The 20,542-nt window shown below is 35.9% G+C and overlaps 1 protein-coding gene across 4 annotated transcripts in view; it reads right to left on the bottom strand.

Annotated features, from left to right (window-relative positions):
* Nucleotides 1-20,542, bottom strand: part of LRBA (LPS responsive beige-like anchor protein) — a 367,939-nt gene that overhangs the window by 297,198 nt on the left and 50,199 nt on the right. For all 4 annotated transcript variants that reach the window (XM_030947121.1, XM_030947122.1, XM_030947120.1 and 1 more), the window contains exons 12-22: nt 20,141-20,249; nt 19,879-20,031; nt 19,113-19,281; nt 17,528-17,607; nt 16,157-16,219; nt 14,262-14,359; nt 11,997-12,089; nt 11,093-11,201; nt 10,477-10,558; nt 8,733-8,856; nt 8,283-8,475 (exon numbers count right to left, since the gene is read on the bottom strand). In XM_030947121.1, coding sequence (XP_030802981.1) covers nt 8,283-8,475; nt 8,733-8,856; nt 10,477-10,558; nt 11,093-11,201; nt 11,997-12,089; nt 14,262-14,359; nt 16,157-16,219; nt 17,528-17,607; nt 19,113-19,281; nt 19,879-20,031; nt 20,141-20,249 — 1,273 coding nt within the window. The remainder of the gene's footprint in view (nt 1-8,282; nt 8,476-8,732; nt 8,857-10,476; nt 10,559-11,092; nt 11,202-11,996; nt 12,090-14,261; nt 14,360-16,156; nt 16,220-17,527; nt 17,608-19,112; nt 19,282-19,878; nt 20,032-20,140; nt 20,250-20,542) is intronic.

Here is a 20,542-nt window from a genome sequence, read left to right on the forward strand (position 1 = left end):
TGAACCATATTATTCAAGTTGATTTAATTGAAATTTTAGTGTCTAGAAACAGAAGTGGGATATCTCACTCTGCTTGTTTAAAAAAAGAAACGTCTGCACATACTAGTTTTCATTCATTCAGTTTTGTACAAAAAAAAAAGTGTGAATGATTACAACTGATTGAAAGTTCATCCAAACATAATGGATCCATAAATTATTTAATTCTAGGGTTTTGCTAAAAAGAGCATGTGGGGGGCATTATTACTTCGGAAATACTTTCTGAATTGTACAACAATCAGAATGTCAAAATCAACACAAAATAGATCATGCTAATAAGCTGTCCCTTGCACTTTTCACTTATTTTCCAAAATATGATTATGCAAAGCTGCTACTTCAGGTCTAATCACTACTTTCATGAAGAAGGAATCTTAACAACTTGAACTTATCTCCAGCTAACTTTCCCTCTTCTCTCTCTCCCTGTTGCTTCCTGCATTTCCAAAACTACTAAAAAGCTTTGCTCCAGCAAGTACTAAAGAGACATTTAACAAATGAAAATTACATTGCTTGATTTCAGCAAAACTTACATGTACTTCCCAGAAAGCACACTGCCCCACAATATTTAATAGTGTGAACATCTGTATTTTTATGCATCATTGCAGTGTAAATCTCATTAAACTCATACGTAGGAGTAAAAGCTACAAAGTTTATAGCTTCTCACTTTCTATGAACACAATCTGTAGGGCTGCCAACTACTTTTGGAGAAATGGACAGTCAGTTGTATCTCAGTTGGTACAACCTGAGACCTACTCTTTCACTACAATGCTTTTCATCTAGTGTGCTACCAAGCCCTATCTCCTTAACAAAAACCTATTGCAGCTTCCAATTTTTCCTTAGCAGCCAAATCGATCATCTGGTTCACAGCCTTAAATCAACTTTGCTTGAAAATAAGTCAAAATCTGTTCTCCATGAGTCAGAACTGTCAGCTTGCTTTTTACTCTTCTCCCTCCCCTCAGAATCCTGAACTCCACCATCTCATGGTCACTGCAGCCAAGGCTGTCTCTGACCTCTACATTTCCAGCCACGTCGGAATTTGGGGCATAGGGAATATGGTACAGTCAACATTACAAAACACAATGTATGGTACAGGGATGCAATACCATTTCACAACCCATTTCATCTGAAATCTGGAACAATGCTTTGGAAGACAGTACAGAGCAATACAGAAAATAAAACTGTGCACCGCAGCATTTTTAATTGTTACCAAAAAGAAATAGAAACAAAGACCAGCAAGAAGGTCAATACTGACAATTTGTCTTCACAGATGGGTAATGTAAACTTATGAGCAAATAAATCCATGCAAAATCTGATAAGAATCTACACTGATTTCAGAACAATGCAAGAAACTCTAAGGAGAGAAACACTGCTGAAGAAAATTAGGCAGTAGTGAACTAAAGGAAAACATCACTCCCCCAAAAAATCCAAAATCTACTCAAAGAGGATAGCAATTTCTACTTTGACCATAACCATCAACAAGAATTCATGCTACAATGTATTAAATACTGTCCTTCAAATAAAACTCAAAATACCAAGGCACAGAATTAGAGACACCACATGAAACAATATTTTTCTAACATCCATTTTGAGTCTGGGGGTTCCTTATATAACAAAAGGATACAAATTTCAGAAATTCTGCTTTGTAAAATCCAACTTGTCAACAAGGCTGTATAAACACTTTTTATTACTGTATCAATCTGTAATTTAGTTTGACAGGAAACCAAGACATTGTGGTATTACAACAGAGGCACTAAACAATTCTTCCCCCACAACTTCTATTGCATGATGTGGCATTTATGAAGGACACAAGTACACAAAGCCAAACTATACATACAAAACAAAACACCTAAGGTTAACAAAATCAGTACCAACAAAAATGCAAAATTAAGAAGAAATTATGATTACTAAAAGCAAGTGCACAGAGTACATAAAGATATTAAAGATTAAACATTAGGATCTGCAAGAACACAACAATTTACAAGACAACTTCTACCTTGAAGAACCTTAAATGTACATAAGCAATTTTTTATTTTCCTTAAGGCATTTGCAACTGTAAAGCTGATAATACAAAATTAATTACCAGAAATTGTTCTAAATTAGTGAGCTAAAAGGCCAATCATTAATCTTCCCCATTTTGATGGTTAATCCATAGCTGTCTGCAATGCTTGGAATGCATCTCTACGCACCACCAGTTGAAGACACTTGTGAGCTAATAACTGCAGCATTTGCCTTTGTCATTAATTTTAGCTTAATTTGACATCTAACATTTACTAATTGCTAAGGAGAAAAATTAGCATACAGCAATGACAAAGGGTAAGATGATTGACATTTGCATTAAAGAACTTCGAGAAAACGTTGTAACTACACATTAAGATTTTTTGCCTTTTCTTTCCATTTTCAGGTGGGCAATTTCATAGAGTAGAGAGAGGAAAGGAATATCTTGCCAGACAGGTCAGACAATTCCTCATAGAGTCTGCTCAGTGCAAACCAGCTCCTGTGCTGGTTTAAATAAACTCTTCATAATAAATGAATAAACTCTTCATAATTCCAAAAAGCATCACAACTTTTTGAATCTTAAATAGGATTTTATTGACCTGCTTTTTCCACTTCTCCTCTACTAACACGAACTGTTTCATAAGTGTAATCCAATCTCCAAACACAAACAGGCCTGTTTAGACAGGAGACACCACTATCAGAGATATCAAAACTAATTTTCAACTCAGCACAGGAAAAGATACAAAGGTACTGTGTGCACCACACACTGAGTTACAGTCTGTAACCCATTGACTTAAGGAATCTCTGGGCTATTTCTGAGTGGTTCACAGATGAAAGCTAAGCAAAGCAAGTTAAAATATACTTTGCAGGATAAGAGGTTTCTAAAGGAGGAGTCTAAACTTCCACCAGAAGCACATTCAATGATGTAGAAGGTACGGGGAAACCACTGTTCCAAGATGGTTTCGTGTTCCTATATCTTGCATTTTCACCTAAGTAGCAAGAGTTCTGCCTCTTTTTTTTTACTCATCTTGAGAAAAAAAATAATTTCTAGAATTAGAAAGCAAGTACTAGTCAATATAATTCAAAAAGTCTGCTTTTCTGAGGGAGAATTTACGTATGTCAACAGCATTTTACCTCAAGTCAAGGTGCAGCTTACTGTTACGTCATCATACAACAACAAATTCAAACTGCATATTGAACATGTATTAGCTCATTTTCACTAAGGAAATTATCGCTTTTAATGAGTTTAAATTGCAAGACATGAGCACACACTATCATCTCTAGCTATGTATTTTCTCACTATCTCAATCCCTGCTACCATTCCTACAGTTCAAGGGACTGTCAAACCCTATCTGTACATATTTGATACTTAGTTATTAACAAAAATATTCTGTAACTAAATTCAGCATTTATCACCCCATTGCTGCAATGCCCAGCAACAGGTTTTATGCACTGCTCACTTCTGCCATCCTTTTCCAGTATCCCCATATATTGTTGGCAGCCCTAAAGCAAAAATTCCACATCCATCATTTCAAAGAATGGCCAGGAGACCTAATTCAGGCCCCACAATGTGAACAGAGGTAGCTGCAATTGTGGAGGAGGATTGCTTCAAACTGCAGCAACAGCAAAGAAAGACACTAACAATTCTTGAGGCTGCAGACACATGTCCCATCTTCCATGCTTTTTTTATACCAAGTCATAGAGATGAGAATCCTCTCTCTTCTCAAGTCTTCTTTACTTAGGCAATCTATTTCAGAGGTACTTGCCTCTTCATACACCAGATCTCTCTGCTGCTAATGTTTCCATAATTCTTTGTTTTGAGAGCTCTGGCACTTAGTAGCAAATCTCTATTACACTCTTCTTTTAAGGCTTCTCTGCAGCTTTATAAATTCCCAGTTTACCTTGCTCCCTTCTATTCTATGCCCATTTCTTTCAGTTTGGATTAGTCAGATGTTAGCATCCTGCAGCTTTATTCATGACATTGCACTCCCTCAAGCCAAGTGAATAATGAGATGGAGGAGCTCCCCATTAACATACACACTGCATGTGTAAGAGCCCACCACTGGCACACATCTCTGCCTGCTGAACAATGAAAATACTTCCTTCTCCCTCCAGCTATTGGTTAGAAAAGCCTTCCCACACATCCACTAGAAAAGATGCTGTAAAAAGGAAACACCTCATAAAGGTGAGCGACTGCATCATCACAACACATTTGTGCTGGGGGTGCACAGCTCTAAAGAAGGCTGCACATTACTGTCTCCAAGCTCCTTCTGCTCTCCACAACTCAGATGACAAGCTGAGAATAATTTCTATGTAGAATAAGTAATATCTATTAAAAATAACTATTTACACCATTAGACTGAACATAATATTGAATGATTTCAAGGCTACTCCCAGCTTTTCTTCACTGACATATTGGGCATGGCACAAGTGACAACGAAAAACTGGCAGTGGTACAATGACCTCTGGGCCAGGTACCTCTGCTTCCCCTCAGGGCAATGCAGATACACTTGTCAGAGGACTGAAAAACACCTGAAGCCTCCAAATTTCCCTGGAGCTGAAGATCTCTGCTGTGGGAGACCCTCCTGCCCTCACGACAGGGATAAAAATCAGACAAAAGCATCCTAAGCAAATCCTGGATGCCAACAGGATTTGGCTTCCAGATTCTGATGGCCTCTTACCCTCTAAAACTACTGAGCCACTTCTCTGTAAATTAGTTTTTTAATTGCCACCATATATTAACCCCTCGACCACCTAATCTCTGCAGCTTTTGCTAGTTTTCCCTCATCAGACAGTGATGAAAACCTGGCAAACACAGCACACATAAATGCTCTGGGCTTTTTTTCTCCTCCCTTAAATTAAATGAGGAGGGCACAAAAGAATATGTAAATTTACTTAACAGTCACAATGTTTATTACAACTGTACTTTAGACTGAAAACTGACAATAAGTTAGAAATACACTGTACTTTAAGGTCCCACAATTAACATTTTAAAATTATACTTCTCATTCAGATCAATGAATAAAATTCTTCCACTTAAACAGAAACAGAACTGTCACTTACACATATTAACATCTCTGAGTCTTAGTCACTGAAAATTTCTTGAGCTACTAAAAACTAAATCAAATACAATTCTTCACCTGAATATATTTTCTTTAACAGAAAGGTAACATGAATCAACAGGGCCTGAAATAAGCAGATATTAGTCTTCCCAGTTTAAAACATTCAGATAATTTAGGAGCATATTGCACTGTGTAAATAATTTTATTTTTTTAAACTTGGGGAAGCTGAAAGGTTAAAAAGGGAAGTTGTCCACCATTCTTTACTTGTTTCCTATTATTAACCCCCAAATCACTGGTTTTTTGTAAAAAGTAACAGGACTAGACAGATAAAAATCTAAGGCTGAGTTAGCATGGTTGCAATGTTTAAAAAATAGAAGTTCTTGAATGCTTTCATAAATGCAACACTCGCCAGTCAGAACAAACTGGAGCTGTGATTTAATTTTTCCAATAATATTTTCATTGAACTAGAAGCAACAGATTAAACACCTTTGTATACAATGGTTTAATATCTGGAAAGCATCAAAAATAATACAGAAATTAACAACATACATGAGTGATACTAAGAAATTTGGCTTTTAAAAGGTTGCACACACCTACACGCCTTCTAAATTCTGAATGCAAGGAAGCCAATGCAGAGCAATTATGCTGGAAAAGCCACTGCTGTTTATAAAACACTGTGCAGCTGTTGGAGGAGAGGGTTACAGTGACAAACAGCTTCCCTGCTACAAAGGTGGCAGGAAATCTATCAAACTGGACAATAAAATTGCAATTGAGTTTCTTTGGCTTTTTATAGCAGCTGCATGTATCTTGATGTGTAGCTCTGCAAAACCTATCCAATTGTGTAACACTGGTCCTTTATGTACTTGTTCTTTATCATAGAATGGTGTTATAAATTAGTGGCACGAACGGCACAGAGGGTTATAAAAAGGAAAAATAAGCAGTAACCCAATATAATTAGAGAGAAATAAGAAAAACCCAAACTGGTTATTCTCTTAGCAATGTTAAAGAAATATTTCTGTTCCCATAATTCCCACATTACTTTGAAAGCATGCTAGAAATCAAAAACATCTGAGATGCACTTAGCATCGAACAATTTGCCCACTGAATTATGCCTACACCTGGTTATGTGTGAATCTCTATGAATCTCAATAGTGGTAAAACAGGACACAAGACTATTTAAAATAAGTAAAATTGACAGGATTAAAAAATCATTATAATTATCTGTTAATGTATAAGGACATTTTTCAAGACCTTTTTTGTGATTTATCCTAATTTATGTTTATGTAATTAACAGGCAGCTCTGAAGAATCATCTAGTTTTATATGGCTAGTAGCATGAATTGTACGTATTACTTACAAAAAAAGTTCACATGGAAAGTGCATAATAAAGGCCAAATTTTAAAATCTTGATAATGGCACCATCATTCATATCAATATTGTCAAGTTAGTTTCTGGTTGCTTTTGCTGTTTAAATATTGTCATTTAGGCTCCTGGAACTAGTATTAGTACTGATGTCCAAACAAACTGAATTCCTTTAGGAGTCGTTCAATACTCTACCACCACACTCTGCCCACACTCACACACTTCCAAACTTGCCATCATCCAACTTCTTCTGAAATGGGCTGGAAGAACAGACAGATATTATACATTGACCAGAAAGTCAACAAAGCTGGACTTCGGAAAACTTACAGGGAGTTATTCCTACAACCAAGGACATCTCCCTATCATAGCATGCCAGGAACAAAAAATGAGAAACACAGACTGAAGTAGGTCATCTTCTCGTTCATGGTATTTCACAAAAACATGCAGCCCTTAAAATACAAATCAATAAACCAGACCAACATTATCTGTATGTATCTATTTTTTTGGTCTTTTCTAAAACTGTGGGGTTTTGTTCTTGACATTTGGCCATGGCATTACAATAAAATCTTGCATGTTTTTCTCTAGGAACTTTGCATCATTGATTAGCCACATTAAGTCACTGAAAGGAATGACCAAAAATCCATATAACCTTTCTGACATAGATGTTGTTTAAACGAAATTTCTGACATTACATTATCTTACAAAAGGAGTCTAGGAATAGAACTACAGATTATAAGATAAAGTGCTAGCTAATTTCTAAATTCAAGATACCAAAGCTCTGACTAAGAGTTAAAAAGGTGGTCTTTTATTCACCTCTCCATCTTTCCCCAGGGACAATTCCCAGCGATTCCCAGCAATCACACACATGTTAAATTATGCCAGTTTTATATAAAAGCACATTGGCGATCTTTACTCTGGTTACAGCTTGCCAATTCACCCACGCTGTCTGCATCATGGGGCAAAGAAAGGAAACTGGTTTTTGAAGACTGCAAAACCAACAAAAAAGCATATTAAGTATGGTCCAACACCAAAAATGTGATCTCTGTAAGGGTTAAAGTGTGGCCCTGGGCACTTTGCACAGGAATTCCACTGAGCTAAGTGACTGTTTAATGAAGTTATTTCACCCATTTTTATTACATAGATTTCTACAATTTTCTCCCATAGCCCAAGAATGCACTATGGGCCTCTGAATGCAATAAATAGAGCTGCAAAATAACAAGGTTCTTGCTGTCTGCAGAGACTGACCTTTTCTAAGAAAAAAAATTGTTCAAAATCCAAGATCTCAGAAATGCCAACAATTCTTTAGTATCATAAAGTGATCTTTTGGATTCACAGACATACTTTTCACACTGCAAAATTGCACACATTTAGAAATAGGTAATCTATCATTTAATTAATATTAAGCAAACATTCTGATAACCAAAATAATTTTGAGGTCCACACTGGCCTCACTCTAGAATAAGCCAGTATAAAACACCTTTTGTACTACTGTGCCTCATTCAGAGAGCCACCAATAACTTTTATGATGTAACTCTGGTTGTAACAACAACAAAATTCAGACAGAACAATAACAAAGGGTAATAGTCTCATTCATGCTGCATGGATTTGCACTCTCACCCCATATTCCATGACAGTTTAACAGCAGAAGCATCTGCCTTAACTTGGATTTCTTTGCTTTTTACTCATTTGTTTTACAGCCTTTTGATGTTACTAAAAGGTATTTTTGTTGATGAATAGCTCTGGTGCGCCACCTTGTGTTGCTGCTGTTACTAAAAAGCAAGACCAGCACCGAAATTTTTCAGAAATGCTCCTAAAATTTGATTAATCTCACCTTTGAATGTGTGATTGACAGTGTATCCACCCACACACGCCAGCCACCCCACTCATATTTTATTGCATGGTACAGCAAAATCCGAAATATGGTGTACACCATCTCAGTTATCTTCTGCTCCTCAGAAGTCTTTGGATTAAAACAACAAAGGGAAAGCATCCACTCCTGCCAGACAGAGCACTGCAACAAACTCCTGCAAAACACACACATGCTACTGAATCATATTATAAAATATATCTTAGAAACATATACAACAGCTAAGTCAAGAATCCAACATGCTTTAAAAAATTGCTACATGCAAAACTTCTCTAATTTTTCATACTGACACCTTTGCCAGAGCACAGAATTTGCTGAAACAGCAATGACGCTGTATCTGCCCTCATGAGTTTAATTTACTAGGAGACTTTGTTACTTATTTTATATACTTGTGCATAGAGTAAGCCATCTTACCTCCTGTTTTCTCTGCTGTTATTAAACAGTTTAATCATATCTGAGAGAAAGGCTCGCCGGACCTCCAGAGTTTCTGGACACTGTGGAGAATTACGGATCAGGATTGCAATAACCTTCAAAATCTCTGAAAAAACAGTTCATGAGTAACAAAATATTAGGACTAAGCACAGCATAAAACACAAGGCCTCTTTCAACAGTGTTTGCACAAGGAAACTAACATTACATAAAGAAGTTTTATACTGAGAAAAAGCACATCTCTATGGGAGAAAAAGGTTTAAGTACAACAAATGCCTTCTTCCAATACTTTTCAAACCTAGTCACCCATCAGGGGATTTCATTGAATTACCATGTTTAAGCAACACAAATATTACTGCATGACAACTGATAAGCTATCAGAATCTGTCAGAACAATTTTTACATGAGGTTCACATAAAAAAGCATCCTTCAGAAACCAATATATGAGACAAATGCTCTACCTTATGAGATTTTGCTCTACCTTAACAATACTGAATTTTCAAATAATGCGACCAACTTCCAATTAAACTCATCAGTTTCTGTTATGAAAAAAACATTCTAATATAAAATTTTATCTCTTATTATCACATAGTTTCTTCTGTTTTTAAGAGGTCAAAATTCAGGGTACATCACACTTTTTGAAGCAGAGGGGCAGTGACTTTTCTTGTTACTTTAAAAGAAGTCAACTTTGTAAATGAATTAGGTGTAATTTGAACACAATCACTGTGATAGTTGCAGTTCATCTTGTACAACTTATTTAAAGAGAAATTCCTTATCTGGTAACAGTAATGATCTAAAAAAGGGACTCTCAAAGTCACTCTTCCTACCAGACCTACATTATTTCAGAATCAACTTAGTCCCCATATAGGTCTATACTGACCACAGCAGTGACTGTCAACTCCAAAAATCTTAGGAGAAAGCAACAGAAACATGCTAACATCTCTTGCTTCATATGAATTTACCAGAAGGAAAATGGCATAATGCAACCAGATTTCTTTCCTCCATATCTGCTTTGCTTTCTTTTCTCTTCCCCCCACTTTCCACCTGAAGTAAACTTACAACTGCGACCTACATTTAATGACAAAGCAGCAACAAAAGTGAAAAATCTGTTATTTCTCCAGAAAAAAGTTAACTCCCAAAGCTATCATAAGTCCATTGTATTATGAACAGAACACATTAATGATGTATATAATTCAGGAAAGGAGACCAGTATTTTCTGTCAGTTCAAAAGACATCTAAAGTTTGGTATCAAGATATTTCCAATAAAGTAAGCTAACCAAAATAGTGAGCAGATACATTTCTCCTATTCTCCATCTACCATTGTCTTACTGAATTGAATTTAAGATGAAAGGTGTTTTCCATATTTTAGGTAATTTAGTCTCACATCACTAAATAATGCATTCAAAATTTTGCTGGAACCTTCGCATGTATTAAATCAAAGTATCCAGTGCATAAAAGTCTTGAAAAATCATTTCATAATGTGACTGCACAGCCAAAAAAGGTGAGCTATGAACTAGAGACACATAAAATGTATTTCAAAAAGCTGTAGAGACATCCTGTGTACATAACTCCAACCAAATACAAGTAATCTGTCTTTTAGAGTGAAAAAAAATGTAAAACTGAGATTAGAAGACTGGTAGACTGGTAATTAATAAGCTTGTTCATTGGTGGGATTTTTTTAAAGCAGACTTTTCTTAAGGTAGCACTTAAAAATGTGTATCATACTTACGAGGATTTTGTATCTTCACCGTTGAATCTGGGTCAGGATGTTGTTTATGTATTACTTGAGTGCAAATTTGTTCAGTCAGAATCTAGCAAGAAAGAAGAAGATGCCATATCAATGTACATGAAGACAGCTTACTGAAAAATAGTTGGATGCAGCACAATCAACATCATTCTAAAAATCATCCCAAAAAATCCCCACTAACTTCCTTGATAATTTAATTCATCCTGTTTCTAAATCTCTATAAGCTGCTTTATTCTTTTATTTCTCTCTTAAGTGCATACTGTTATTTAAAGTATACTGGAAGATGAATGTGAATCTAACCAAAGCAATTATCCTAAGGCAAGATCATTGCTATAATAAAATTCCACATCTACATGAGCATCTGGTTGAGACATACAGGTTACTCATTATCTAGAATTGTTCATAATGAGCATAACCAAGTTAAGGAGGGGATAAATCCAAAGTAGTGAGCTTTGGGGGGAAAAAAAGCAGCATTCAGCTGCATCACACTAAGGTTTAGTGTCATCTGGAACATATCAGCAAAAATATGTAAGCAATTTTCTAACAATGTCTTACAAGTAATTAGAAAGATTGAATTCTAACTACAGTGTATGACTACCTCAAACAGGACATTGTATGTGGTCATGGTGAATAAGCTTGTCTGAAGCATCAGCCTTTCAGCCAACAAAGAGAACAATCCATGTCCAAGCATGACTTCAGCTTTCCTCCTAAAATGGTAGAGAAAGATTAAAAAACATGCATTCCATTTGCTTTAGGGGAGAAAAAGTTTAAAACATGTGCCTCAAGAAATACAAAATCAGTGTTAAGATATTTTTCTTGTTTGTCCCTTAAGTCTTTCACCTTTGGTGAACGAAAAGGGAAGTGTTCAGATTCTGAAAGGACAAATCATTCCCTGAAGGTAGCCACCTTTCTTCCACAAACGAGGTCCACTCACCCATAGGCCCAAAGAGCTGAAACACAGCCTTGGGGATTTCTGGACAAACACTGAGGAAAGCACACCTTGGCCCTCACGTCACTCAAAAACACAACCATGGACAGCAATCTCAATAGTTATCTACCATCACTGTCAACTCAAGACACATTAAACCTAGTTCTCAGTAACATGGGGTTCCCATCTCACCAGTCTAATTCTTGCTATTGATTTCACTGGAAAAGGGTCACTTTAAAAAGAAGGAGGCCATACTGCAAGTAACTATTCAATCAGCTTGATAAGGAGTGATAATGCCTGGACACCAGCTGCCAGCAACAAGCAATTCCACCATATCAAAACGACATTTGTGACAAATAGACTGAGAGGTAGTTGAAGAAGAGTAGCTCCTATTCAGTGAAGCCTATTCAGTGATTAACCTCCATTATAGCTTTTTTCCCCTTTACACACAAATGTGTGTATATACACCCAATAATTTATACCCAGCATAACAAATAGAATGTCTGTGTCATTACCTACCTTTACTCCTTCCTTTCTTGGGAGGTTTAGTTTTAAGACCCAAATCAGTACTTACTTCGGAGAAAGATGCTTTAAGAAATATCCCATCACTTTCAGAGCTTGCACTCTGATGCCTTCACTTTGTGATGCTAAAAGCTTGTAGACAACCCTAAGTGGAGAAAACACATTGGTCTTCTGTCAATGTGAAGAATAACAAATGCAGGTTTTTGCTCCTTGCAAACCTCTCATAAAAACTTAAGACCTCTAAATGTATTTATCAGTTACATCCAATTTCTTTGATCACTTACTTCTTAGACAGTCAAGTGCTTAGGGCCACATCACTATCTGATTCTAGTTGGACTGTGCTTCATAGTATTCAACAGATCTTTAAGTCTGTGAAATACAATTTCACTTATCTACACGGACTACTAAGATATTTTTAAAAAAACAAAATATTAATTTCCAAATGTTCCATGAAATCATATTGGAACAGAAGGCGCAGTACTTATCCTTTACCATAAATAAGATAAAAATTTTGAAGAAATTTGGATCATTTCACTGGGGGGAAGGAAAAAGCCTACCTAATTTAAACAATTTTGGAGAGCCTTTCCAAAATTATTCCATGTTACAATACTGCATTTTAGAACTGCACGTTTTAGAGTTCAAAGGACTTTAAGTTTTTAGGCCTTATCTATACATAACTGAGCACTCATCAATAGTTACGTACTTTTATTTTTATATACCCAAAAACAATTCTCAGGACACCTGAACTAAGACACAAAAAAAAAAATAGTTTTATACCAGATACCAGAATTAAAGGTAAAACCTAAGGTGATTAAAAAACAGTTATGTATAACAAATAATTTATCATGGAGAATGCTGCAACCACAGAAACTATAGAAGGAAAGAAATAAGCAAAACTTATGATGCACTGGCCATTCAAGCAATAGAATCCATTTCTCTTTTCTTTACAGAACACTATCAGGGTTTCGTAATTGTATAGAGGAAAAGCATTTCCTTTTTTTTTTCTTCTCCCCAATAGATTGGCTACTTTAACATTTTAATTTTAAGAGAACTCCAAATATTTATAAAGTTTTGGAAAATTATTTTTAAATTTCAAGATTTTCATGCCTTAATTGCAAAAAGTAGATGTATCAAGAAGCATACAAACAATCCATTAAGTGACTGGAGACAATACCAGAGCAAGGAATGTAACAAATGAGACAGGAAAACAAAGTGATTTCTCACTGTGGAGTGACTATTCATGCTGACTTGCTCATATACTTGTTAACAAAAAATAAAAGCACCTACTGCTAGTTGTTAAATAAAACCAAATGTACTGCATTGGAGACCCAACCTGACATTCAAATACTTTAGTATTTAGAGGTCTTTATTAGTTTCCCATACATAACACATCACCATACAAAGGAAATCAAATCTGATGAATATGGGTAAAAATAAAAATAAAAATCAGTCTAGCACTAAAAGGGGAGAAAACAGTTAGAAACATGCCTGAATGCAGTCTCTTGAGAAAGGGCAACTGGAAAAAGAATATATATAAACAGGGATTAACCAGTAGGTGCAACTAAATGTAAGAAATGAGACTCTGCCTTTACACAGTGAGAGAATTACTATTCCTCGTACCCTTCTATGAGTTGTCCTCACATTTGTTTGCCTGTACCAATTTTTTCCCCACTGTGTTCAGGCAGGCTCCTGTAAAATCAGGGAAGTTCAATACCATGACCACACTCTGAGAGCCACAAGACAAAAGGAGTCATAACTTTACTCCTCCAGCAGATTTTCTACTTGTACAAGTAGAATTTGCTACTTCCCCTACTTTTCTCTCACGATAGTGTTAAACACTTTTTTTCTATTTGTTGGGGAAAAGATTCCAAACAGTGCATAGCACAAAGTGCTACTTTTAAATTAAAAAAAGTTTTTCTGGAAAAGTCACACAGGAAAAAAAAAAAAAGGGCAGAGAACTAACAAGGATCAGAAGACATCTGAATCAATTTTTGTCAGCCCCTTTCCAGTTCTAAGACATCTGTAGGAATGGGGGGCTGAAGGCAGAGCGCCAGTAGAATGAAGACTTCAATGCACAAACTGAAATGGATCACTCCCTGTTTAAGTGTGACTGGCAGCTTGGAAACATTAAAAAAAAACATTGATAATAAATCCAACAGCACCTCTTGTCAAAATGAACACCTGGACCCAAACATCTCCCAAGATGAGGAGTCTGATCACACACTGATGAGAACCATTCAGATTTCACGGGAATTCTTGCAAGCAACAGTATGGTCAAAACACTTTCTTTTTTCCCACTTAGAAAATTCAAACTTACTGTAATCCATTCCTCTGATCAAATGCAGGAATCATAGAACCAGGATGCTCTGACATCAGAGCAACCAGCAACTGCAAGACATCCATTAGATTGTCATCCTGTTGGATAAAAGTTACAAATTTGAATTCACAACACACACACACTAGAACATTGTTTTGGCTAAAAGAACCACTAGAAAATATTTCAAAAGTATGTGGCAATTAATAATAAACTAAGGACCACATCACTTTGGCCAGGATCAAAAGAACTATAGCTCTAAAGGCAAGTGCAGGAGAGAACATTGCAAAAAATACACTTAATTGTTTAGGGTGAAAAGTGATATATCAGTGTCTGGGATGTAAGGACTTGACAGGCAATGGAAATTTAGACCATGTTACTTCCTTCCACACACATGCTCCTCTGTTTGCATGTGTATTTCCCAATCCTTTCCTGCACAGGAGCTACAAATAAACTGCTGCACATTTTCTGGGGCACAGGGTGGTGTTTAATGAAAAGTTTCTACTCAGAAATGTCCAAACCATGAGGAAAAAAATACTACCACCTGCCACAGACAATATTTTAAATGAGTAATTCAAGTCACTTAGTAAATTTTTCCATACTTTTAATTTAAAGCACTCTAAGCTACAGTTCATTAAATTGTTCCAAGTTCATTGTAACTAAAAATAACCTCAGAAATAACAAAATGTAACTGTCTTTTCACATACTCTGTAATATTAAAATGAAAGTTTATTTTAAAACAAAAAGAGTCCACAAATAAAACACTGACCAACACTTTTGAACAAATACTCTGATTCTTTACTCTAGAGTATTCTGTACAAATACTCTAATACTCAATTAGAAAAATCAGTTTTACATTCTCCTGAACAACTCTGTTCACCTGATGATATTAACAGCTGACATTACAGATGCTATCACTGTTTAGCCATATGAGAAGGCTAAATTTTACTTTTTTTGTTGATGTTTTTCTGAATCCACAGTTAGATTGTGGGATTCAGCATTCATGGATCTTTGACACATGAGTATGCAAACTGCCAAGATATTTAAAACATCGCATCTCATCTGAAGGCTATGTAAAACTTCTGCTATTTCACTTCACTCTTATATGATACCAATGGTCTTATTATTTACTTCTCCACATAAAGTAGAATTGCTTGACTATGGTAATACCAAGTAGTAGTAACCAGCACAGAGAATAAAATGGAAATATAGGTGGTAAGCAAAATTCTTTAAAAATACAAAAATCTATACTGCTTGAAATGAAGTTCAATTAATTCCTTATTTTACCCATTTCAAGCACCCTTACAGAGATGAGATCAGTTAGATTTATGTCTCCATTTCCCTTGTCTTTGATGTTGCATCTGGCATAAAGTGCCTTTTCCTGGTGCTAAAATATGAAGATGCAGATGTATCAGTGGTAACCAACATTTTCTCCCAATTAAGTTTATATGTTTCTCTTAGATGCCATTAACATACATCTTTATTTTTTTAATGCATGTTTTCAATTTTACTGCTTTATTTAAGAACCAAAATAAAAAGGAGAGGGAAAAGAAAACAAAAAATATTACTTAGGCAGCCTAAAACAAGGTTTTGACTTTTTTTAAAGTCAGTCTCACCATCTGTTTTTCTGCTTGGTAAATTGGTTTGTAGAACATAAGAAACCATTTTGACTTACTGGCTTAATGAACTTCAATCTAACATTGAACATAGTGCTTAAATCACTGCAAGAATTGGCATATCAGCACACTACTCTAAAGAATTGGACAATGTTTGCTACTTCCTCTGCAGAGCCATCTTGTGGCATAAAGGGGGTTATATTTGAAATTAGTCAAACATTTGGTCACAAACAGCACTTGTATGCCATTCTTCATAAACACATCCCCCAAATTAAAAATTACCTCATGTATAGTAAGCAGGTAATTGAGGATAGCCTGCAATTCATCTTCTTTTATTCCATAGTCCTTTAAAAACAAACAGGTTTTAAGTATCACCTTTCAAGCACAGAATGCCGTTTCCAAAAAAAGCATTGTTACAAGAAATGTTTGTATCACAAAGCAAGTACCACACGACAAATTTCCTTTCACTTGATCCTGTAACAGCTTCATAGCTGCAAGGTAGCTTCTTCCCTGACCCCAGAAGTACCCACTGAATGCCATAAAAGTGTTTTAAAGCAATTTCAACACAGGCATAAAAACAATATAAATAGCAATATAGTATATGAAATTGTTAGAGTAATACATGTTAATTGATACAGTCAGTTTGAACTGAGAGCTTCCTGTTAATAGAAGCATTAAATTGAGGTAGCATAAAGGACTCAAAAGCAGATCTGGAAGTTAATTATCAGCCTCTTAACTAGATCCATATCTATGTTTAATTCATATTTTCCACTAGAGAAGCCCATCTTCAGTTGCTATCAACTTTGAAGAAATCTCAATCATTTATGGCACCTATGCCAGCAATATGCCTTGAGGTATTTCTTGTGAAAATAAAAACCATCAGTTTCTAAGAACAGGATGAGGGTAGGCAAAAGCAGGCTTCTTCACTTTTGGGGCTTTTATTTTTTAAAGCAAGTCTTTCATTTCCCAAAAAGATTTTGCAGCACTATGTACAAACAGAAAACTTGCCAAAGGATCACACTCATCAAACTTTTTCAATGGATGTTCTATTTATTTTTGTGCTGGTTTTGGTTGGGGTAGAATTGATCTACAGGAGATAGCACACACTATGGCTTGGATTTGTGATGGAAAAAGTGTTGATAACATAGAGATATTTTTGTCATTGCTGAGCAGGGCTTACACAGAGAGACCAAAAACTTATGAAGGTCATGAAGAGCCTATAAGTAACAGAGTTACTGAATTCCAATATTCCTCTAACGTCCAAGAAACAGTTGTGAAACTTACTGAGTCTTTCTTATCCTCCTCTGTCCCAGTGACCCACAGCACAGAGTATCAAACGTTTCTATTTAGTCTTTAGGCACTTACCACATAGCTGATACTGGTCATGTTAAAAAAAAATTAAATACTTTTTTCCCCAACAGTAAACATTTCTAAGCGAATAACAGCTCCACTTCTAATAAAAACAGCTTAAAAGGGGAAAAAAATGCATCCTTTAGCACTGCTGTCCGTGGCAAGAACCATAACAAAAAGAAGCACCTTACATGGCTGTTTCTGTTTATTTGCTCTCACAAAATTCAGTGTGTTTAAACTATGTTAGGCATTTCTTTGTGAAAGGAAATTCAAATATCCTACCCTAATTTAAAGGTATCCTACCTTCATGACTAGCTGTTTAATGAACATCAACAAAAATGCTCGCAGGGATAAAATCTCCTTCTGAGTAGGCCGTGGACCATCTACAAAGAAAAAGTAGATATATAAAATGAAAATTAACACTCGTTATTAACACAGACAGCATTTTCACAAAAAGAAAAATAAAAGGCATTTTCTGGGTGAAGAGGGCACAATTCTAAGTCTTCTGACCCTCTATTTCAGACCACAAAACTCCACTGTGTTTTATCACTTTTTATTAGCAAAATGTCTGAATAGTGAGGTTCCATTAAGGCTTCATCTAAATTCTGATGATTTTAACGTTTCCTTGTAGTGCTATAAACCAACTTCATGCAAGGAATAAGACTGATACAAGAGCTTTAGGTCAGAATTTCCAAATTTCAAATTTTTGCTGTTTACAGGTTTTTCTTAAGTTCCACCATAGCTCAAAGCAAGAGCTACATTACTATTCACTGGCTAAATGCACAAAAATCAATCCTACAATGCCATGTATAAAGAGTACCTTGAAAGACATGACTTAAATTTTTAACACAAAGTCAAAAAGGACTGGCTTCTGCCATCTCTGTCTAAAGCAGACTTTCAAAGAAACATTTTAAATATCCAAACACTCAGTAGCTCCCAGGAGAGGCAAGGTTAAAAAAACAGGCACAACCAAGTGTCAAAGACAAGTAAAAGCTTAGGTACAGAAAGCAAATGAAGTGCTGCAAATACATTTTGGGGGACAGTTTTTACATTTGCCTGTAGGGTCACAGTTCTCATGATCTTAACCATCACAGAAAAGCAAACCATCTAGAGAATGAAAGTGATCATATGAGTCTGGTTGTATAAAGCATAGGCCCACAGGCACATTTGGTTTAAGAACAGTCAAAATAAGCCATTAAACTGCATTACTAAGACTATCCTACTCATCCACTTGCCTCAGGCTCAATAAATGAGTTACGAAACTAAGTAAATCCACGAGAGACTAAAAAGAAAGGAGAAAACATGCATGTTTTGCTTCTTAAAAGATGAAAAATACTACAAAACAATCCTTACTGCCCTCTAACAGTCAGGGCTGGTAATTTTGAGAAGTTGGTGGCAGGAAGTCAGACTCATCTAGGGAGCACTCACTCCTAGTAAATCTAGCTCTCTCCCATCTTCTCTCTCTGAAATTCCAAAAATAACAGAGAAAGACCATATTCCCAAGCACAGCTCTAATGTTCCAACATCCTACCATTTCTCTGACCACCTCTGTCTAATATCAGTTGACATAGGTGTCTGATGAATGTTCCAACATCCTACCATTTCTCTGACCACCTCTGTCTAATATCAGTTGACATAGGTGTCTGATGACAGAGGATATGACTTCTAAAGAAAGCTTCCTATAGATTGTGCAAAAAAAATCTTTCAAGGACAAAAGCACACCACTCACACTGTGACAGGGAACCCACCCGACTGAAAGGTAATTATTTCTGAAGAACTGATGGTTCTATTCTAAACATTGTATACACAACCTTTTTAAAACAAACATCAGATTGTGAGAATAAAACTCAATATATATATATATATATATATATATACACGTACATACCTGTGCCCTTGGGAGTTATCCCACTGCGATCCTGAGGGTTCACCACCCAGTAATAATACTTGAGGGTGTGCATGACCAGAAGAACTGTCCCAACCCGCCGGATTGCTCCATAAATGTTAACAGTGGCAATGAACTCGGTAGACAGGTAAGTGTACAGGGTCAGCTGAACCTACACCACCAGTCAGGAAACAAAAAATCATCACACCTGAATTACAGCATGTCAGACAACTGAATTCTTATGTTTCATCTATCAAAATGTCCTAAATAGATTTTCTCTGCACAGCTTAGTCTTAAAATCTCTGAAAACTGATGAAATATTTAATTATATTTATGAAACTGTGCAGGGCTGGTAATAAAGTTTCAACTGCAAAGTTTTGATCAAAGTTGTTCACTGTCAGAGAACAGAAATTCACCAAAACAAAAAATACTCACTTCCAATTTATATCAGGACTTAAAATCTGAAAACCGAGATAATTTCCTTTTCAAAAATTGCTGAGTTTTTCCCAGCTAACCCATGCAAACTTCCTTCCCAGTCTGGGTCAAAGGTCTGTTCTGCAGAACGCTACAAGTTTCCCAAATCCCAGAAAACCCTGAGAGTCTGCAAAACTTGACAATTATATGCAGCAAAGCAGAGCATGAAGACAATTCCTGGATGATTTGTGTTGTGGAGCCAGGACCCATAATTCTTTGAAGTTAAGGCTTAGTTTCAACACTTTCAAATCAATACACCAGAAGATACCTTATTGATAAGAATAAGCAATTTTACCTGTGCTGGGATATGAATCCATATTGCAGGATTCAGGAGAACATGATCACACAGCTGCTTCAGCAGGGGTACCCCATTGTGTAAATTGCTCAGGTATTTTGAGAAGGCAAGGCAAAGTTCTAGCACAGCTCTGGTAACGTGAGCTTTGGAAGACTGCAAAAGAAAATTTGCTTAAAGAGAGCCCTGCAACAGTCTAGGAAAAGTATTTAACTCAAGAAAAAATTCAACATTAATACAAAACATTAAGGAAGATTTACTTTACCTTTTCTAGGCTGTGTCCTATCACAAGGAAGCCTTTACAGGAAAGCATCTGTTCTTGCATAGCAATAGAGTTCTTCAACAACTCCATGATGAATGCCAGTAAAGTAGAACTGGAAAACATGTTTTAGTAAACAAAAATGTGTTAAAGGGTTACAACAAGACAAAGTATTTCCAAATTAACACTCCCATCACACAATCCTGAGATACATGTTAAGTAAATGTTCTGTTATGTAAATCAGAAATTTTAAAACAAAAAGCAAGAGTAAATTTTGAATGCTTGCTTCAAAAAACTTCTTTATTTTATTAATGCTTTTCTAACTTCACATTCTGAACTCTGAGATAAGCATAAAAGCAAAATCCTTCTGAATTCTTGCAAAAAGGCAACAGTTAAGTTTGTACTACT

Source organism: Camarhynchus parvulus, chromosome 4 (assembly GCF_901933205.1).
Source record: "Camarhynchus parvulus chromosome 4, STF_HiC, whole genome shotgun sequence".
NCBI classification, from domain to species: Eukaryota; Metazoa; Chordata; class Aves; order Passeriformes; family Thraupidae; genus Camarhynchus; species Camarhynchus parvulus.